The 21,755-nt window shown below is 39.1% G+C and overlaps 1 protein-coding gene and 1 long non-coding RNA gene across 6 annotated transcripts in view; one reads left to right on the forward strand and one right to left on the reverse strand.

Moving 5' to 3' along the window:
• Positions 1 to 4,249: 4,249 nt before the first annotated feature.
• Positions 4,250 to 7,003, reverse strand: LOC140615088 (uncharacterized). The gene is made up of 3 exons (XR_012015763.1): positions 6,828 to 7,003; positions 5,872 to 5,918; positions 4,250 to 5,417 (listed from the first exon to the last, which is right to left on the reverse strand). It is a non-coding gene; the product is annotated as an uncharacterized lncRNA (long non-coding RNA).
• A 60-nt stretch (positions 7,004 to 7,063) lies between these two features.
• Positions 7,064 to 21,755, forward strand: part of ANKRD42 (ankyrin repeat domain 42) — a 77,687-nt gene continuing 62,995 nt past the window's right edge. For 2 of the 5 annotated variants that reach the window (XR_012015762.1, XM_072794831.1), the window contains exons 1-3: positions 7,065 to 8,099; positions 11,406 to 11,572; positions 20,274 to 20,381. Coding sequence is in view for 4 of the 5 variants with exons in the window: in XM_072794831.1 (XP_072650932.1) it covers positions 8,042 to 8,099; positions 11,406 to 11,572; positions 20,274 to 20,381 (333 nt within the window). In the remaining variant the exon portion in view is untranslated. Of the gene's footprint in view, positions 8,100 to 11,405; positions 11,573 to 20,273; positions 20,382 to 21,755 lie in introns of all 5 variants that reach the window. The other 3 variants (XM_072794834.1, XM_072794833.1, XM_072794835.1) reach the window with 3 other exon arrangements.

The following is a 21,755-nucleotide window of genomic DNA, read 5'->3' on the forward strand; positions in this document are numbered from 1 at the left end:
AAGATCTGAAAACACATGTGTTTTCAAAAATGCAAAAAATTTTTATATAGCTAAAACCCAACAACCTTGCATAGAAGATTATAGTCTTCTTGGTCACACTTAAAAGTCCATATTGCACTGGTGAGCATGGGAGCCACCAGAGATTTGAAACAAATGCTATCTGTATCTTTTTTTATTGAAGAATCAAGTGAATAAAAATTATAAAAGATTGTCAAATGCTATTTGACAGTAAGAAAAACTGGTAGTTGCCCACTGGATTTGAGAGGTAAAAATAGAAGATGCCTGGGTGGCTCAGTGGTTAAGCCTCTGCCTTCGGCTCAGGGCATGATCCTGGGGTCCCGGGATCAAGTCCGACATCGGGCTCCCTGCATGGAGCCTGCTTCTCCCTCTGTGTCTCGAATGAATGAATGAATAATTAAATAAATAAATAACTCCTCCCTCCCCCGAAGGTAAAAACACAATTATGTGATAGCTGAACTTACGAATATACATGAACACTCATGAAGAAATGCTGGGATCTGAATCCAAAAATGTAAGCAAAATTTTCTGTTGTGTCTTTTGGGAGAACTTTTATCAAATGCTTAAAAGTATGTAACAAAAGAAAGGTGACATTCAAACCTAGCAGTGTACCAAGAGTGTCCATATCACGGAAGAGGGTCAAGGACAGGTCACTGAGGGGCAAACATTTAGACTCCTAGGTAGGAAGGTGAGAAAGAAGCACTATTGGTGGTAAAAAACAGTAATGGTTAAAAAAAAAAAAGAATGGGCAGTATAAACCAAGTAAAAAATATGGAACTATTGAGAAATATCCCCTAACAATCGACTGAAGAACAGGTGAATATGGGTGCTAACACCAATTGCAATGGGTTGTGTGGGTGAGGTGACAAAGCTGTAAGAGCTATTCTTCATGAAATTTAACTGGAGATTTAATTGTAGTTAGAATGAGACAAAGACGTTTAACATGTATATTAAAAAATGAGAAAGACAGATGATGGATAGGCCAGTTTCAGAGCTGGAAAGAGATAACAGCACAAAAGGAATTAGCTTTGGAGTGGCAGAGGGACAATACTTTCTCTGAGATGATCACAGGTACTTACGGCTGGAATTGAAAAATCCGATTCCTAGTTTTATTGAGTAGAAAGCTGGATATTGGGTAGTGATTCAGATGTGTGGCCCCCAAATTTTACTTCATTAGGATCCCTGAGTATGAAGAACAGACTTTATCTTTGGAGGGTCTCATTTAGTAGATTCTCATTCAGACGCCTCCACTATTTAAGAAGCTCCATAGTTCTACATCTAAATAATGTCAATTATATCGGAATTAAACCAGTTGATTTTAATAAATAGATCTGATAACTGATCTAGGAAGCAGCAACACTGAATTGTAATCCCAAAAGATGTTAAATTAATAGTCAATACATATTACTGGGAACTAGAACTTGTAAGTAATCTACAATGGAAAGTATAGCAAGGAAAGCCAAAGGAAGCCTCATGTAAGATGGAATATCGTCTTTTGAAGTAATAGATGAAGTTTGTGAGAATAAAAGCATTTTGTTTCTTAAAACCTACAAAATTCATTGTTCATAATCCTCCATGATGTTGATTCTAATATAACTTGCTTATTTCAAACCTAGTTTTAACTTTTCTGTTCTGGAAAATACTACAAAGTAATCTTATTTAGCTAAAAATAAAATAAGCTTTGGCCCAAAAACCTATTTATATAATATTAGAAGTTTTTCAATTAACAACCTAAAATAGGTAATTCTAGATTATAGTTTTGTTTTCCCTATCAACTTTCTTTACAACCTATTTAGCAACTATTAAATGCTCCAAGTGGTTTACAAATACAAGGCATCTAACCATACCTGCAAATGGAGAGTTTTAGCAGACTAAAGAGGTTACCTGGAGGTAGAAATTGAAAGTCAGGCTATAAGGCCTGAACTTCTGTAGAAGTAGGGTTTTCTCCCAATCCTATGTGGGGTCACTTTGCCATGCAGGTGGGAAAGAGCAAGAAAAAAGCCAAAAAGCACCTATGGGGTGAAAGTTTGGTGGTGCACACCAAAGAGAGAGCAAGAATGCTTGCAACAGAGTATTTAGGCAGAAGGAAAATGGTTACCAAAATGCATTTAACTTTTGGCCTTGGGTTGGCCCTGCTCCCTCCTTTGGAACTGAAGGCAAAAAGCTGATTTATGGAGGATTTAAGCAGAACCCTCTTTGGAAAAACGGAGAGGTGGAAACATATGCTTCCTACTTAAAAAGAATTCCACTTCTTCTGTAATGCTGAGATGCCCACTTCAGTGTGTTCTGGAATGCTTCACTTAAGACATTTCCTTCAATCAGTCCCTCACTTACCTCGAAATCCTGTGCATTCTGGGTTTTTACATCTTGACTCCTGAGTGTTACCAGTGACTCCTTGCCAAAACCAGCTTCTTAATCTTTCCTGACCCATACATCCCCTTAAAAGTACTTTCTTTTTCTTATATAACAGTATGTTTTCTTATGCTTTTGTATTTTTACCTATGAAGAATTTTTGTAAAACTTAAAAAATAAGTTTCCTTTCACATCTTTCTTGTTCTATAACCACTGAGTTAATCTTCTATAGATCCTTTGAAAAAATTTTCACAAATTTTAAAATACTAAATGAGATCGCATGTTTCGCCTTTTTCATTTACTCTTTTTTCCATGTTGATTAATGATGTTGATCTTCATTTTTACAACTGGGTAATATTTCATAGGAATGTAGCATAATTTAGCAATTCTTTCACTGATGGGTTGTCTATGTACAACCATAATGTGTTGCAAGGACTATCATACTCCAAGAGAACAAGTTATTTGTAAGATTTTACAGCTGGATAGTTCCCAACTCAAGGGTAATGTATATTTAGAATTTTGACAGATACTGCCAAATTGTCCTTTATGGATCACAGCAATTTAATCTCTCACCACCTGGAGCTTCAGACTTCTCCCAACACTCTTTATCCACTTTTAGTTTTTATCATAGTGATGTGCAGAGCATTTGTTTTCAATGTTTGAGTAAATTTTGTTAATTTCCTTTTTTTCTCTTCAACTTGTAGTTGACATGGAACATTCATTAGTTTCCGGTGTTCTTGCTTTTGGTATTTTTAATCACTCTTCTTGCTAATTAGCTTTTCTAGAGTTACTCTTTTTCCGACTTGATAATAAACATTGTCTACTGCTGGTCTCAATTTCATGGTACTATTATCTTGTAGCCTTTTATTTTTTTATTTTTATTTTTTAAAGATTTTATTTATTTATTCATAGAGACAGAGAGGCAGAGACACAGGCAGAGGGAGAAGCAGGCTCCATGCAGAGAGCCTGACGTGGGACTCGATCCAGGGTCTCCAGGATCACGCCCTGGGCTGCAGGAGGCGCTAAACCGCTGCGCCACCCGGGCTACCCCCTTGTAGCCTTTTAAATATTTGTTTCTCTCTAGTCTTTGGGGTTTGTATTGCTTAGGAAGGCCTTACTAAGATGTATAAAAACAAATTTCTGTATTTTCTTTTAGCACTTTAATTCTTCTGAAATTTTTGCATATGAAAATGAAGAGCCTATATTTCTCTATTTGAAATGCCATCTCTGTAATAAATGTATACATGGGGTTATTTCTGAACTTCAGTTTGCTCCACTATTTGTCCAGTTCTATTTCAGCACTACTTTGTAGTTCTGATGTGTATTTGGGTAAATTCTCATTCTTTTAAAAAAAACATTTTGGTTAATCTTGCACTTACATTTTTCCAGATAAAAAGAAAATCTTGATTTCCACTAAAAATTGTTAGAATTTGTACTTAAAAGGCAACACATTTATAATCTGAGTAGAATCTTTACAATGCTTAGCCTACTCATGTAGGGACACAGTGTATCTTTTCACTTAGTTCTGATCTTCTGTAACATCCATAAATGATGTTTTATGATTTTTTAATATAGGCTTTATTTCTTGATAGATTTCTAGAAGATTTCACCATTGTTGCTAATGTGAATGAGTTTACATTTAATAGTTGATTATATCTAGTTTATTTATTTTTGTTTATATCGTTTATAAAAAATCTTCTATATGTTGCTGAGCTTACCATCTTCCTGACAATATTGTCTTACTGATATTCCGGGTAGATAATATCATTTATCTTAATTTCTTCCTAATTTCATACCTTAGTTATTTTGATTATTATTACACTGGACTCAAAATTCTCAGAACAATGTTGAATTGTATGAATGAAGGAAATAGCCTGGATCATGACATTAAGTGTTTTATTTCTGGTTGATACCCTTCATCCAGTTAAACTTTTGTTCCTTGCTTAATATAAGTTGTATTTCTTTTTTAAAGATTTTATTTATTTATTCATGAGAAAGAGACAGAGAGGCAGAAACACAGGTGGAGGGAGAAGCAGGCTCCATGCAGGGAGCCTGACATGGGACTCGATCCCGGGTCTCCAGGATCAGGCCCTGGGCTGAAGGCAGCGTTAAACCGCCGAGCCACCCGGCCTGCCCTATGAATTGTATTTCTTAAATAAATCAGTAATAAATCCTAATTTTTCAAGTGCTTTTTCAGTAACAATTAAAATCATAGTTTTTCTCTACTAATGTAGAAAATTTTCACTAAGGTTGAGTATTCTTGTATTGGTGGGATTAACCCGATTTGGTTATGACATTATTTTCTAAATGCACTGCTGGCTTCATAATTTCCTTAGGTTTTTCACCGGAGTATTCATAAGTGAGACTGAGATTTTTTTTTTATTTTCATTATCCTTGTTTAGATTCTGTTATGGTTATGCTCCCTTCATAGTTGGGACATACTCAATTCTTCTCTATGCTTTGTTCCTGGTGACTTTGGTCAAGGATATACAGGATATTCTTTCATGATTATCAGTTTATTAAGGTTTTCTAACTACAGCCAATTTTTGAAAATCTGTATTTTCCTAGAAAATTATCCAAATAAATTTTCAAGATTATTAGTATAAAGCTACTTGAGACTCACTTCTAATTTTGGGAGTCCCTCATATCTGAAATATGTTCCTTTGTTTCCATTATTGTTTTCTTTCCTTCTTTAAATTTGCTAAGTGTCTATTTATTGTTCTTTTCAAACAGCAGTTATCAATTTTATATTTTATTTAATTAATATCTGCTTTTATTTTTAATCCCTCTCAAGTTTATTTTGGGAGATTTTATTTTTTCTGCTTCTCTGCTGTTTCAGTTTTCTTTTTTATCCTTCCTGCCATGTGTGTATCCTTTAAGGGTGTACTAACCCTCAGTGAGTTTATCCATATAACACAGCAACAAATGAAGCCTTTTACCATTATTATGTAACTGGCTACAAACTGTATTAATTTGGAGTCAGAGTGTGTTCCAATTCCCCACCTCCTACTTATGTGATCTTGGCCAAATGTGAGCAGTTTCTTCATCTGTAAAAACAGAAATAATAATACAGATTAAGTTTGAAACTCTTTGCAAATCATTTAGCATAGAAACTGGCCCCTATAATAACTCAATAGATGTCTGGCAAGACAAAACACCTTAGCTGCCCTATTTCTAAAAATAAGGGGATTGAGATGACTAATGATTTTATTAGTTCATCCACCAATCAACTGCTCATCAAGCCACCTGCTAACCCACAACCACAGTTACTAAGCCCTCCCCTTGAACTAAGTATTCAGAATGTCAGGAGCACCAAGATGAATAATGATACAATCCCTACCTTCCAGAAGCTCAGAGTTGGGGAGGTGGCATGACTGCTAAATAGCTAATTATAATATAATGTGATAAGTAGTCTAATAAGGGCTGTGTATATTCAAAGGCTTTGAGAAGTATGGCAAAATCAAAGATCTAGATTGGACACCTAATTCAGTTAATACTTACTAGCTGTGAATCTTCAGGCAATTAACTTTGGTACTTTGTTTCTCTATCTGCAAAAAGGAAGAGTCATACTGTTCTGGTAGGTTAAGGATTAAGTAAGAAAATTAATACAAAGTGCTTATTACAGTGTCAGACTCATGAACTCACCACATGACGATTATTAATACTAATATGACAAGAGGCTATGGAAGTTAAAGAAAGCCAATTTACTGTACTTCAGGGGAATTTCCCAAATGTGTTTAAAAACAAGACGTGCGGCAAGGTAATAAGGATGGGAAAAAAACAGGGTAAAAGGGGAATCGAGGTAGGTGATATCCCTGGAGGGCAGATAATTCTAATTTCTCTGCTAAATTAAATCCGAACCATGTAGTTTCTTTTTCTTTTATTTATTAAGTAGGCTCCATGCCCAACGTGGGGCTGGAACTCACCACCCTGAGATCACCGGTCGCATTCTCTACCAACTGAGTCAGCCAAGCGCCCCGCAATGTATTTTCAATGGAGTGACTGGAAGAATGAATACATATTAAGCAATACGGTTGCAGAAAAGGATTTGGGCCAAACTATTGAAAGTGAACACTTTACACTAAAAGGAACCTTGGAGCAGTCTTTGGACTACTGACCTGTGTTTATACTGGCTCCCACAACTTACCTGTTTGGTCTTAGCAAATTACGAACCCCTTGAATGGCCTCACCTACAAACCAGGGACAACACCTACCTTATAAAATTATTGTGAGAATTAAGTACCAAGCAATTACCCAAGAGCCTGGCACTAATAAGCATTCAATACTGAGAGCGGGTGCAGCTGCTAACTTCCTCTCTGGGTCTTTCTCCATACCTGTGCGTAACAGGGTCAGAACACACACTTCCTCCAATGTTCCAACAAACACTGAAAAATTGCACTAGGCCTGCCAAGGACGAAGAAAGGCCCCGCCCGGCCCGCGCCACACAGGTCACCTACGCAAACCGCAGTCCTGGAGCCTCCACCTGCGTCGCTGAGGCATGGAAGGCGCGACGGATGCCAGGCCATTAGAGAGACAGGGCCTCGGTACGCCGGGACTGAGACCGAGCCGAACTTCAGGAGCACCGGCCCGTACCACCATCCGATCTCTCCAGAGGCGAAGCCCTGGAAAAGGTGGAGGAGAAGCCGGAAGTGACGCAAGGCCGTGAGGAACTGGAAATGACCGCAGCACGCCGGAAGTTTACCCGTTTCCAAGGCCGCGGCTCCCTCGCCGCTGGCACCAGTCGGCTGGACTCGGGACGCTGGAAAGCGACTCGGAGGAGCGGGTACCAGCCGCCGGCGGCCGCCGCCTGAGCGACTCGCGGGGAGTAGCAATCGAGGACGGCGGCCGCCCCTCTAGCTGTCGCGTGTGGAGGATAAACGGCCGACACGGCCAGCGTGGCGGCCAGCTAAGGGAGGGAGTTAGCGAAGACCAGGACTTGAGTCCCGGCGAAGACACGGAAAGAACCTGTGACGACGGCGGCCACCGCTGTGGGGGCTCTACGGGAAGGTTAAGTGAAGACGCCGGCTTCTCCCGCACTGACTCGAGAAGGGTCAGTGAAGACCTGGGCCATGTCTCTCGGGAGAGAGTTAGGGGAGATGGTGGCCGCCGTCACGTCAGTGCCTGGGAGAGCGTAAGGGGAGACCGAGGCTTCAGCAGCAGCGACCCGAATTTAAGCGAAGTGGGCAGCCGTCAGGCTAGTGATTGTGAGGGACCGGTCCGAGGAGACCGCGGCCGCTGCTTCAGGGATCCTTGGGAGGGTGTCCGAGAAGTCCGGGGCTCGCAGCCCAGCGACCCCGGGGAGAGAGGCAGTGGCTACTGCAGCCGCCGCCTCAGTGGCTCTTGGGAGGAAGGGAGCGTCGATGGCGGCCACAGCCTCAGCACCTCCTGGGAGGGAGTAAGCGAAGACCGCGGCTACGCGGCCAGCGACTCCTCCGGGGTGAGCGGCAGCGTAGACGCCAGCCGCTGCCTCCGGGGCTTCTGGGATAGAGAAAGTGAAGACGAGGGTTTCCGCTGCGGGGGCTCTTGGGACAGAAGCCGGGAAGACCGCGGCCCGGGTCCTAGCGACGACGAAGGCAGCCGCTGCAGCGGTTCGTGGGTGACAGCGAGTGAAGACCGCCGAAGCAGCAGGGGCCTGGACTCGACTCCTCCGCGGAGCCCGAGGGATCGCACCATGCCAGGGGTGTCTGATTCAGGCCCCTCCACCTTCTCTAGGGAGACTGCAACCCCTTGTGAGTCCGACTCTACGTTCGCCCTGGCCTCTGACCCTCGGGCGTTCACCCACCCACATCACCCACATCAGCGTTGGCCCTTTATGGCAGTTTCCTTTCTCAGCTGTTACTCCTAATTTTCCTTAGTTGACCTTTTTTTTTTTTTTTTTTTTTTTTTTTTTTAGTTGACCAATTTTAAGTGGGTCCCAAAGCTGTTCATCTGTTTCTCATCCTCCCTCACTTCAGCTTACCCCTCTTTCTACCTGCACTATTCCTGAGAGTTCTTGCCCAGATTGACATAAATGTTTGTTAAATCTTAGGGACCCTTGGCTTCTCTGCAGCATTTGGCTCTGTAGAGATGACTTTAGACTTACCTAGTTTTCTTCCTTACTCTCTATTGACTCTCCCTTAGATGAGTTTTCTTCCATCCTCTTTTCTTACATTCTCCTTAAATGCTGTCTTTACCCGCCCCCCCCCCCCCCCCCCCCCCGCAATAATGCCATCCCTGATGCTTTTTTCTGGTATGAAAAACTATGTCTTAAATCCTACTGAAATCTACGGTGCTCAACCATCCAGTAAATATTTGAGTGCCTACTCTTTGCTATATCTTGAGGATATATCACTGAAGAAGACAGGCACATTCCTTACCTTCTCGGAGGAAAGAGAAATGCTGAGCAAATAATAACTAGTGGGATAATTACTATAAAGAGTAGAGTGCTGTTGGCTTCAGTATGGGTTGAGGATGGGTATCAGAAAAAACAGAGACACCGAACACTGAGATCTGCTGTGGACTCATATATACAGCTCCCTTCTGAAACTCTTCCTTTGGCACCTCAGTCATCACATGCAAAGTTTGTATCCATGTGTCCACTCTGTCCTTTGATGTCTGCTATCTTAATGGCACCACACCACTCAGGTAACTAAGCTGGACACCTTTTTACATCCCCTTCAGCAATAGGATGGTTGGTTTTTGTTGTTGTTGTTGTTGTTTGTTTTGTGGTTTCTTGACTACATCCTACTGTTCATGCTGTCGAGGATGCCTTTCCCTGTTCCCATTTTACCTGGCAAACTACTGCTAATCCTTGAGAATCCATTCTTTAACAAAATTACAGGACTTTTATATATACTTTTTTAATTCTTTTTTTTTAAAGATTTATTTATTCATAAGAGACAGAGAGAAAGACACACAGGCAGAGGGAGAAGCAGGGTCCATGCAGGAGCCCGATGTGGGACTTGATCCCGGGTCTCCAGCATCATGCCCTGGGCTGAAGGCAGATGCTCAACCGCTCAGCCACCCAAGGTTTTATTTATTGGAGAGAGCTAGAGCGTGCACAAACTCAGGGAGGGAAAAAGGAAGACGACTCCCCGCTGAGCAGGGAGGCTATGGTGAGGCTGGATCCTGGGGCTCCAGGATCACAACCTGAGCCCAAGGCAGATGTTTGACAGACTTTGCCACCCAGTCATCCCCTTGAAGATTAACTTTTAGATACTACCTTCCCCAGAAATCCTTTCTTCCTCCCTTTTCTTCCTGGCTATGTTAGAAGTCTTCTGTGCTTTCATAAATTTTTAAGAATATTTCTGTCATTGCTCCTACCACATTATTTTATAATTTGTTTGTATCTTTCTGTGAGTTTGGATAAAGACCATGTTATCTTCATCTTTTTATCTTTATGGTAGACACCAAATTAACGTTGAGTGGGTGAGTGAATGAATTGGGATGGGATGTGGTGAAAAAGAAAAGGCTATAAAATTAGATGGAGTCAAATTATGGGAGGGTATATCTTGTCATTTTGAGAGTTTGGACTTTGTTCTCTAGACCACCAGTGGATAATCAGAAACAGTTAGTGGAGTAGAGGTATGAAGGGATCAGGATAGTGTCCCTGTATAAAATGGATTAAAGTGGGTAGAACATCATTTGTAGATCTTATAGTACTAGGTTAAAGGAGAAGAATGAAGGTCTGGCCTAGGATATTAAAATCATTAAACTTATTAAGTGGCCTGGTTATTTTTGCTACCTTCCTTGCACCCTTCCCAATGTGTATATATCTTTATTGTTCTTAAAGGTCTTACTCAAATGTTTACTCCTCCACTATCTTAATTTTACCTATACTTAGAGCATTACTGTTGGTTTTATTACCTTATCGGCTTTATCCAAATAGATTTTAAAGTGCTGGTAGAAAGAAAATGTATTAAGTCCATGTCCATTTTCCATCATATTGTCATAGTGCCTGGCACATGATAGATGCTCAGAAAGGATTTTTGAGTAACATGTGTAGCATTTTATTAAGGGGTGGTATAAGCTATGATTCTACCCTCAAATTAACATTTGAGTTGTGGAAAAAGGATATATATATAGAGTAGTAGTACAAGATTGAGTAGATTATCTACCAGAAATGTTTGTGAGTTCTTTTGAAAACAATTTGAAGTGAGGAATTGTGCCTTTTTGTTTAGGAAACGTCTTGATTAAACTTTATGCTCCTTTCTCCTCTAATAACTGTTTCTTCATGCTTTACTTCTGGCTTACAGTGCACATTAAAATATTTCACAATCACAAGGTTGTGATTTTGAACGTTATAAAATATAAGACCACTGGAGTGTATGGAGTGTATGAAGTAAACATTGTGACCCTTTCTTAGTGTAGTAAATATGAGAAGGATAAGAAAATCATATTGATAGAACATATCAGCCTATGTGAGATAAGGCTTTGGTAAAACAACTGGAGAGTAGGCCTTTGTTATGGAGAATGCCCTGGGTTGTAGTTCAGAACTATAACTTACCCCTTTTCCTGCCAAAGACGTGAAATGATTCTTGACTTTTCACAGTGATAACCTGGTGGGTTTTACCTGGTGGGGTGAAATCTATGGAAATGTAGGGGCCTTCTAAGACTTTGGCCCTGAAGAGTTTCTCCCTCATAGGCTAATTCTTGCCCAGAATTCTTTGTCAAAATAATCATTTCAGTGCTTCAAAATTTATGGTTCCAGTGGCTTTTGCTCAGGTAAGCTGAACTTGTTTGTGTTTCTCTGTATTTATATGTCTCTCCAGACTCAAGGAGGCAGTTGGCCCTGAGACCTCAGTTCTTTGATAAGTCCAAGAAAAGTTGTTGATTTTCAGTTTGTTCAGCTTTTCTTGCGCCTATGGGAGTGATAACTTCTATGTTCTTTGTGTGTTAGAGCTAAATGGGATTAAGATGTTAATCACAAACATCCGTGTAGTAAATTGTTTGGAAAGCCAAAGTGATTTTGTGCTTTTTTTTGAATCATTGCTTTAGTCTTTTTTTTTTTTTTTTTTTTAAGATTTATAATATATATTAAGCAATTTGATTTTCAGTAGGTGCCCGGAAGAAGGTGCATTTTGGTAGCATTCATGATGCAGTACGAGCTGGAGATGTAAAGCAGCTTTCGGATATAATAGAACGAGGAGTCAGCATTAATGAAGTTGACATTCTCCATAAGTTTAGCCCTTTACATTGGGCAGCACATTCTGGAAGTTTGGAGGTAAGAAGCTGTATACATTATTAAGCTGAAGTAAGGGTAGTAGTTTTGAAGATTTAGCAACTAGGACTGAGATTTTATGCTAGGCACTGGGAATATTTTTCTTTTCAATTCTAATATTTGCTGTTCTGGTTACTATGCCTTTGTAACAAGTTATCCCAAAGGGTAGTGGCATGAAATAACCTTTTGTGCTCAGAGGTAAATTAGGAATTTGGATCTCAAGGAAAGCACATCTCCGTTTCATGATGTGTGGGGCTTCAGCTAGAAGGTTTAAATGCTGGAGCTGGAATCTTCAGAAGGCTCACTCATACAGATGTCTGATGGGTGATACTGGCTATACGTTGGCCACCTTAATTCCTCTTCGTGTGTGTGTGTGTGTGTTTTTAAGGTTATTTATTCATGAGAGACACAGAGACACAGGCAGAGGAGAAATGGCCGCCCCCGCAAGAAGTCCCATGTGGGACTCCGTCCCGATCCTGGAATTCTATGCCCTGAGCCAAAGGCCCACCCTCAACCGCTGAGCCACCCAGGCGTACTTCCATGTGGGTTTTTATGTGAGGTCCCTCCACCTGGGGCTTGTTTGTGATTCCTCACAATGTGGTGGCTAAGTTTCAAAGGCGAACATTGATGGTAACTTACAGAGGGTAATATATGAATATCTAGTTCTATTAATCCTAGCATTTTTCCTATAGTTATTTTAGATTTTTAGAAAATAAGTGGGATATTACAGTTGCATTTGAAGTCTCTTAGCACCCCTCTCAGGTGCCATTTCTCTCCTTCCAACTCCAGAGATAAACTATTACTCTGAATTTGGTGTTTAATGTTCCCATCTATATTTTGTTATTACATATGATTATATTATTGCTTTTAATGACATTTTATGTAAATGACATCATACGTATATATCATCTTGTAGCTTGCATTTTGTGTTCAACAATGTATTTTTGAGTCTTAACTATGTGGTTACATTTATGTACTCCATTTCTTTCTTTCTTTCTTTCTTTCTTTCTTTCTTTCTTTCTTTCTTTCTTTCTTTTCTTTTCTTTCTTTCTTTCTTTCTTTCTTTCTTTCTTTCTTTCTTTCTTTCTTTCTTTCTTTCTTTCTTTCTTTCTTTCTTTCTCTTTTCTTTCTTTTCTTTCTTCCCTCCCTCCCTCCCTCCCTCCCTTCCTTCCTTCCTTCCTGATTTTATTTATTCACGAGAGACCGAGAGAGAGAGAGAGAGAGAGAGAGAGAGAGAGGAAGAGGCAGAGACACGGGCAGAAGGAGAAGCAGGCTCCATGCAGGGAGCCTGACATGGGACCAGGTCTCCAGGATCAGCCCCTGGGCTGAAGGTGGTGCTAAACCCCTGAGCCACCTGGGCTGCCCACTCCATTTCTTTCAGACATGTTATGATAATGCGTTCTTAAGACTAATATTAGAATTTATCCACTTTTTGATTGATGGATATTTAGTTAGTCTCAATTTTTAGCTAGTACAAGCAGTGCTTATTGAGTATTTTTATGCAAAACTTAATTCTTGGGTTGTGTGCAAAGCCTATTGGACTTTTTCCTCCTGATTTGGGGTTGTGTGTGTAGCTTATTTTCATTACTACATTTCCCCAGCCTGTAGGCTGCCGTAGTTCTGTTCACTATAAAGTCCGTTTTTTTCCCCTGCCACACAAAGACTGCTTTCTGACACAGAGAAACTGTGTGATTTTTGTTTGTTTGGGCTTCTCTGCTTCTTGGAACCAAATCTGGCCCAGAGAATTATATTAAATAGCTTGAACTTATCCTGCAGGGGATACAGTCACTAACATTGACTTAAGAAAGGTTTCAAGTAACATCAGATGTTAGTTTTAGAGTGATAACTTTATACTGATAACTTTATACTCTCCACCAGTTTGTGTGCCTTGCTTGAATTGTTGTAAACATGGATTTTTGCTTTGGCCTTTTAGTGTCTTCCTTTCACCTAGGAGAAATGTGTCTTGATGAGTTTGTAATGCTGGGGAGTATTTTTTTCTGTTTATTTCTGAATCCCTGTTGGATCTACATTTTGGCAGCTTTCCCATCTGTTCTCTGGTTTCAGATGTCTCCCCCATCAAAGATGGGGTTTTCTTCCTGTTTATCTTGCTCTTTTATTATTATTATTTTTAAAGATTTTGAAGAGGGAGGAAGTAATGATCTTATTTTTCCATATTCAAATAGGATGGGGTTTCCTCTCCTTCCTGGTATCCTTTCAGCCTTTCTGATTACTCTCAGTCGTCTTTGGTTAACCTCCTCTGCTTCCTCTATAAATACAGGTACTTCTTATTCTTCTGCTAATGACCTTTTCTCTCCTATTTTATATCCTCTCTCTAGGTAGTCTTTTAGAGTTCCTTGGCTTTATCACTACTACATAGTAAGTCACGGATTTGCTTTCTCTTGAGCTCTGGCTTCTATATCAGATGTTTGATCAATAATAGCTCATGCATCGCTCATAGGATCTCAAATTGGTCTAAAACTAAACCAGTATTCTTTTCCTTCCCTTTCCTAGTTTTCCAGGCTAATGACTTTGCATCATTATTGCATTGTCTCCATTTTTTCCAGAAGCACACAATATCAACATTTGTAGGAAGGTGCACTTCATAATGCACATTGATGCAGTGAGAACTGATTACTACTAGATCGTTGATTTTGTTCCATCTTTGTCTCCTGAGTTAGTCTTCTCCATCTCCTAGCAGCTACTGCTTTAGAGCTAATTGATTTCTTTCTTTTCTGTCTCATCTATCTTTAGTTCATATTCAATATAAAGTTACTGCTCTAAAACTAATATCTGGTGTTACTTGAAACCTTTAAATCCATGTAGTATCTATGAATAAATAAATAAAATCTTAAAAAAAAATAAATCCATGTAGTGACTCTATCCACTATAGGATAAAGTTTAAGGTATTTAGGGATCCCTGGGTGGCGCAGCGGTTTGGCGCCTGCCTTTGGCCCAGGGCGCGATCCTGGAGACCCGGGATCGAATCCCACGTCGGGCTCCCGGTGCATGGAGCCTGCTTCTGCCTCTCTCTCTCTCTCTCTCTCTCTCTGTGACTATCATAAATAAATAAAAATTTATAAAAAAAAAAGTTTAAGGTATTTAATAGAAGGGACTTCTCTCTCCAACCTCATTTCCCATTGTTTTATTCTGTAGTATGGGTGACTACTGTCATTTCCCCCACTAGTCTGCTGTTTCATGTTCCCATAGACTTGACACATGCTGTTTTATCTGCTTGGTTTCATCTCTTCCTATTGGTTACTTGGTTGAAAACCAGGTCAGACAGCACCCACTTGGCATATGGCCTTCTGTTTTTCTCCCCTCAACATCCTCTTTACCCAGGAGCTACCCTTAAATCTTACATATATTTTTAAAATTATATTTGTTTCTATTTATTACTTTGAGCCTCTTTTACATTTTGAGCTCTTTGAAGGTATCATTTGGGTTTTATTTCTCTATTTTTCCATCTGGCATAGTGTCTGGCACATTGAATTCTTAATGTTTGCTGTATTGCTGAATTTGTTGAATTAAATTGTGTGTCTAGAACAGATATGCCAGAAATGTTTGTTGAATTTTAACAAAAATAAATCTAAACCAAAAGGTTTTGGTGCCTTTCTGCCTTCCCATTTAAAGATTATCTCCTAATTTTATATTTGAGTACTACATTAATGCTTTTACATTTTGTTATTCTTTTGAAATATCTTAAGACTGTGGTACTTATGTTGATAATATGAAATATCACTAAATAAACAACTGGTAAACACGGTGCTTTATTAGACTTCATTTTTTTTTTTTTTTTCTGTCAGATGAAATCAGTTCTTGAGCCCCTATGGTAAACTTTTTATTTCAAATATATTTTTCACTGCCAGAATTTCTTTTCCTTCCTTCTTTTTTAAAAATGATTTGTCTCTTTCTTTGTATTTTGTATATTTTCTTTTTTCATTTTCTCCAATTGTATTACATCTTTTACATTTTGAAGTTAACTTGAAATATAATAATATTTCATTTATGTGGGTGAGAATCAATATTTGAATATTCATGAACCTTAAATAGTTAAATTTATTCAAAATTGAAATGAATCTTATAAATAAAAATGCTATATTTATACTAATTAAACTATATCTTCAAAACATAGATATTTATAGTTTTAGTTAAATTTCATATACTTCATTTTTATCTGCAACTTTGAGATTGAATTGTTTCTCATATATATCATGAATTAGGCAAAACTTTAATTCAAACAATACATTTTTATGAGTGTGTGTGTATTAATTTTTATTGAAGATGTTATTTTTTAAAAGATTTTATTTATTTGAGAGAGAGAGAGAGAGAGAGCACAAGTGGGGAGGGGCAGAAGAAGAGGGAGAAGCAAACTTGCCAGGACCCTGGGATAATGACCTGAGCCAGAGGCAGACACTCAACCAACTGAGCCACCCAGGCATCCCAAATATAATTTTTTTTTTTTTTTTTTTAATTTTATTTATTTATGATAGTCACAGAGAGAGAGAGAGAGGCAGAGACACAGGCAGAGGGAGAAGCAGGCTCCATGCACCGGGAGCCCGACGTGGGACTCGATCCCGGGTCTCCAGGATCGCGCCCTGGGCCAAAGGCAGGCGCCAAACCGCTGCGCCACCCAGGGATCCCCCAAATATAATTTTTTAAAAAATAATTTCTTTTAGTTTTCTGAATCTGTTTATAATACTTGCTTTGAAGTCATGCTACATCCAACATCTGGGCCCTCCAGACATAGTGTCTATTGATTGTTTTTTTTTCCCCCCCTGTGTATGGGTCACATATTCTTTGAATAATTATAATCTCATAGTTTTTTAGTTTGCCTGGGCATTTTGAAAACTGTACAGTTTAGATTATGTATTGTAGCAGCTTTGAAGTCTGATCCTATTCACCCCATCCCTACCAGCTGTGCTTGTTGCTATGTATTTTCTTGTTGATTTGCTATGTGTTTTCTTGTTGGTTTGCTTGGACTAATTGTGTGAGGTCTGTTCCTGCACAATATGTAGTCACTACTCAGTTTTTTGTTTTAGTTTTTAAAAATTCCTGTTAGTATTTTTTTTTAAAGATTTTATTTATTCCTGACACACACACACACACACACACACACACACACACACACACAGAGGTAGAGACACAGGCAGAGGGGGAAGCAGGCTCCATGCAGGGAACCTGATATGGGACTCTATCTCAGGACTCCAGGATCGTGCCCTGGGCTGAAGGCAGGCGCCAAACTGCTGAGCCACCCAGGGATCCCCTTGTTAGTATTTTTAAGTCTGTTTTCCTAAGAGTCACTTTTGAGTCATTGATCAGAGGTTGTGCTTAAGTGCCTTGAGACAGTAAGGATTCCATCTTTTGTTGAGTCTATGTGGTTTGGGGAATGTTTTCCAAGTCCAAGTAATTTACTAGTCACCTTGACTTTTTTCTTTTTCTTTTTCTTTTTCTCTTTTCTTTTTCTTTTTCTTTTTCTCCTTCCTTCCTTCCTTCCTTCCTTCCTTCCTTCCTTCCTTCCTTCCTTCCTTCCTTCCTTCCTTCCTTCAGTGTTTGCAAGGTTTTATGTTTCCTTCCTTCCTTCCTTCCTTCCTTCCTTCCTTCCTTCCTTCCTTCCTTCCTTCCTTCCTTCCTTCCTTTTTTTAGTGTTTGCAAGGTTTTATGTTTCCTTCCTTCCTTCCTTCCTTCCTTCCTTCCTTCCTTTAGTGTTTGCAAGGTTTTATGTTTAGCCAGGGATGTCTAGCCTTTTTAATCTTTCCTGAATATAAGCAGCTTTGTGCATGTACATGGTCTTGTAGATTACAAAGGATAAGTGGAATCTTAGTAAGGCCTACTTGATGTCTCATTTCTTGGATTTTTCTTTTAATTCTCTGGGTGGTCTTTAGTTTTGCTGTTTGCCATCACCAGTATTGTGACTTCAGACAAGCTTTGATGTTGGCTTTACCAGGTTTTTGGCCCCTGAGATTTGGAATTGTTTTTAACTATGTCACTGGGCATGGAATTTTCAGTCCCTCCAGCAAGGCAGTGGAGCTGGTCAGCTGGGTAAAACTTCTGCACGTGTAGCTCAGGGTAGGAATAATTTATAGTCTCAGGGTTTTTGCTTAGACTTCTCCTGTTCTTACTGAGATTCAGAACATTTTCTTGAGTAAATGCTTTTTATTTTGTTATTTACCTCTGATGAATTCCCAGAGTCTTTAAATGGTTGTTTTTGACATCTTTGCCAAGTTTTTTTTTTTTTTTTTTTTGAAGATTTTATTTATTTGAGAGAGAGAGAGAATGAGTACATGTGAGTGGGGGAAGGAGCAGAGGGAGAGAAACCAGGAGAATCCTTGCTGGGGGGGCAGAGCCTGACTCAGGGCTAGATCCCAGGACCCTGAGATCATGTATGACCTGAGCTGAAGTCAGATGCTTAACTGACTGAGCTTAACTGACTGTGCCCCCTGCTTTGTCTGGTTTTATTACTGTTTCTTGGGGAAGATTTGCCAGGTTCTTCACTTAGCCATTTCTGAAGTCTTACTGATTGATCAGTTGATTTTTGACAAAGATGCCAATGAAATCCAATGGAGAACAGATAATGTTTTCATTAAATGATAATGGCACAGTGGAATAGTGTGAGAAAATGATATATTTGGCACCTTCTGTAAAAATATACTCAAAACAGATCATAAACAAGTTAAAATTTAACCTTCTGAAACTTCTAGGAGAAAACATAAGAGAAAAATCTTTGCAAATCATTTCTTCATATGGAACTCTCATAGTTGAGTAGTAAGAAAACAAAAACCCCAATTAAATGGGGACATGACTTTGACACTTCAGGAGGACATATGGATGGCAATTGAACACTTGATAAGATGTTCCACATCATTAGCCATTAAGGAAATGCAAATTAAAACACAATCAGGGATCCCTGGGTGGCGCAGCGGTTTGGCGCCTGCCTTTGGCCCAGGGCGCGATCCTGGAGACCCGGGATCGAATCCCACGTCGGGCTCCCGGTGCATGGAGCCTGCTTCTCCCTCTGCCTGTGTCTCTGCCTCTCTCTCTCTCTCTCTCTCTCTCTGTGACTATCATAAATAAATAAAGAAAAAAATTAAAAAAAAAAAAACACAATCAGATGCCACTACATACCTATTAGAATGGCAAAACAAAAACAAAATATGATACTACCAAGTATTGGCAAGAATATGGAGCAACTGCAACTCTTATATCGTGCTAGTGGAAGTGGAAAATGGTATAGCCACTTTGGAAAACAGAATGGCAGTTTCTTTAAAGTTGACCATACACTTATCTATGTTCCAGTAATCTTACATACACATATTTACTCAAGAGAAATAAAGAACTTGTTTTGTTTTTTTTTTTAAAGATTTTATCTATTCATGAGATACACACACACAGAGAGAGAGAGACAGAGAGAGAGAGAGAGACAGAGACACAGGCAGAGGGAGAAGCAGGCTCCATGCAGGGAGCCCGATGTGGGACTCGATCCCAGGTCTCCAGGATCATGCCCTGGGCTGAAGGCAGTGCTAAACCGCTGAGCTACCCGGGCTGCCCGAGAAATAAAGAACTTGTTATATGAATGTTTGCAGTGGTTTTATTCTCTTGTAACCGAACAGTGTTAGCATGTAGTAGTCTCTCCATAAATATTTGCTGATAAATGGATGACTTACTCTGATTAGTAGTGATGTTGGGCTTTTTTTATCTTTATATTTTATTTGCCATTTATCTCTGTGACAGGCCAATGATACTTAAATGGTAAGCCTTTCAACAAATGATATGGCTATGACTGATGTGATAGTATATCCTAAACATACAATCAATTCTTTAAGAAGAAAATTCTTGAAGATAAACTCTCCAAACCTGAACATATAAAGACCGTAACATCATATGTGGCACAGACCTCTAGTACTGTATTCTATTGAGACTATAAGTAAAAAAGATATTAAATGAAGATGCATTTGACTCTCTCCCCCCCATTTTTTTTTTAGCCACTTAAAATTTTTTTTTTTTTTTTAGAGAGTATCATCAGAATAACAATGTTTGCTTTGATACAGGAGAATCTGGGCCCATTTAAAGATCTGTGGCAGGGCAGCCCGGGTGGCTCAGTGGTTTAGCGCCGCGTCAGCCCAGGGTGTGATCCTGGAGACCCGGGATCGAGTCCCATTTCGGGCTCCCTGCATGGAGCCTGCTTCTCCCTCTGCCTGTGTCTCTGCCTCTCTCTGTCTCTCTCTCTCTGTCTCTCATGAATAAATAGATGAAATCTTAAAAAAAAAGAGGTTTGGGGAAAAATAAAAAAAAAAAAGATCTGTGGCAGAGGTTGCAAATTGGCAGCCATTGAGTGAATTTGACTCACAGATGTGTTTTTATTTGGCTTACAGAGTATTGGTGAAGTATAAGATTTGGATCAGCATTGCACTTACAGTAACAACTGGCTGCGATTAAGTAGCATTTACACCTTATGGACAAGGAATTTGATCTCCAATTTGCCAGAGCTCCCACTGTTTCCTATTGTTGACCCAAAAATAAGACCCAAGTGGGGGTTACCATTTCATTGTTCTTGTGCTTTTGTTTTTCTTAAACCTAGCCCCTTCATTTACTTGTGGGGCTTCCCAGGCTGTGGTATTTCATGATGATAGACTAAATTTCAAAGATCTAAAGATGATAAAAAACATCTGCCTTATCACTTGTTAACATGGTTATTTTCTTAATTTAGTGTCTTCACTGGCTTCTCTGGCATGGAGCTGATACCACACAAGTAACCATGAGAGGTTGGACAGCAGCTCACATAGCTGCAATCAGAGGTCAGGATGCCTGTATGCAGGTAATGATAACTTTGGTTACTTTAAAAAAAAAAATCAATAGGCTTAATTACTTTAGCTTAGTTTTGTTGGGCTATTGCTTTTATTCTAGTAATTTGATCCGTAAATAAGAACTTACTGAATTCCATGACTCAGATATTTGATATCAGATACAGCTTAAACAAATGGTGTAAGACTGGGGATCCTTTTATCTCTGAAATAGTTGGCTAATGAGTTGTTTTAAGGGATGTCATAGACATGCCCAGATTATCTCAATAGCTTGTCATGCCTAACATTTCTTATTTAATATATTTCCTGGCCAGAGTTAAATATTAATATGTGCAGGATCTAGCTTATTAGACTGGTATAATCAATGTAGTGAAATAGACTGGAATTTGGAGAAATACATAATTGTCTAAGTTCCTGCCTATAAGAAGCCTAAGATTCTATTTGGAATGACAGGTTCTTTACTCAGTGTATTATAAAACAATACAAAGTATCGTCTATGATTAAGATTCTAATGATAAGGAGATAGAGACATCATTAATGGAGGCAATAAAACTTCAACTAGCTGAAAAGAACAGGTTGATTTCAGAAAGGTAAGAAGTGATGAAAAATAATGATTTTCATTTTTAATGTGTGAATTACAGTTTCCCATACATCATTTAATACAACAATCATATGAGTTCCCCTTTTTATAAACAGATTCAGAGAGTTAAGTACCTTGCCTAAGTAAGTGACAAAACCAGGATTTGAACCTAAATTTTATTCAGATAACTTGTGTGCTATAATTCTACGTAAAGTGCTCAAATTGAAGATTACGTGTGTTTAGGGATAGACTATTATATGAGTTTGACTAAGTTGTAGACGTTTTGTTGTATACTGTTACGAATTTAGTTTGGATAGCCAGGTATGTAAAATGTCTTAGAAGTAGAAAAAAAGACTCATTTATGAAGAAAGAGAGTTTTTATATAGTCTTATACATAGAACACACATACATACTTATATATACACAAGCACATGAACATTAACAGAAGAATGAAGTAATGAAAACAGTATTTTAGGAAATTATTCTAACAAGGTCTGTATCTGGAATTACCTAGGATGAGGAGACAGTTTGGAGGCAAGAAGACTAGTTAGAAACTTTTGGTGTCATCACTACCCACAGAGGGCAAAATTAGGGAGTGGCAGTGGGAAAGAAAGAAAATGAAGACATCTTGCAAAGCAGGCATGGACAGAGTATTGGGAAAATTTTAAAGTTTTGAGGCAGAATGGCAGATAATGATGGCGCTACAGATCAGGAAATCCGTTTTTTTTGTGTGTGTGTGTGTGTGTTTTTCAGATAGAGAAATCTGAAAGGCAAGGAGATAGGGGGGCAAAAATGTTGAGTTCAATTT

Source organism: Canis lupus, chromosome 23 (assembly GCF_048164855.1).
Source record: "Canis lupus baileyi chromosome 23, mCanLup2.hap1, whole genome shotgun sequence".
Taxonomy (NCBI): domain Eukaryota; kingdom Metazoa; phylum Chordata; class Mammalia; order Carnivora; family Canidae; genus Canis; species Canis lupus.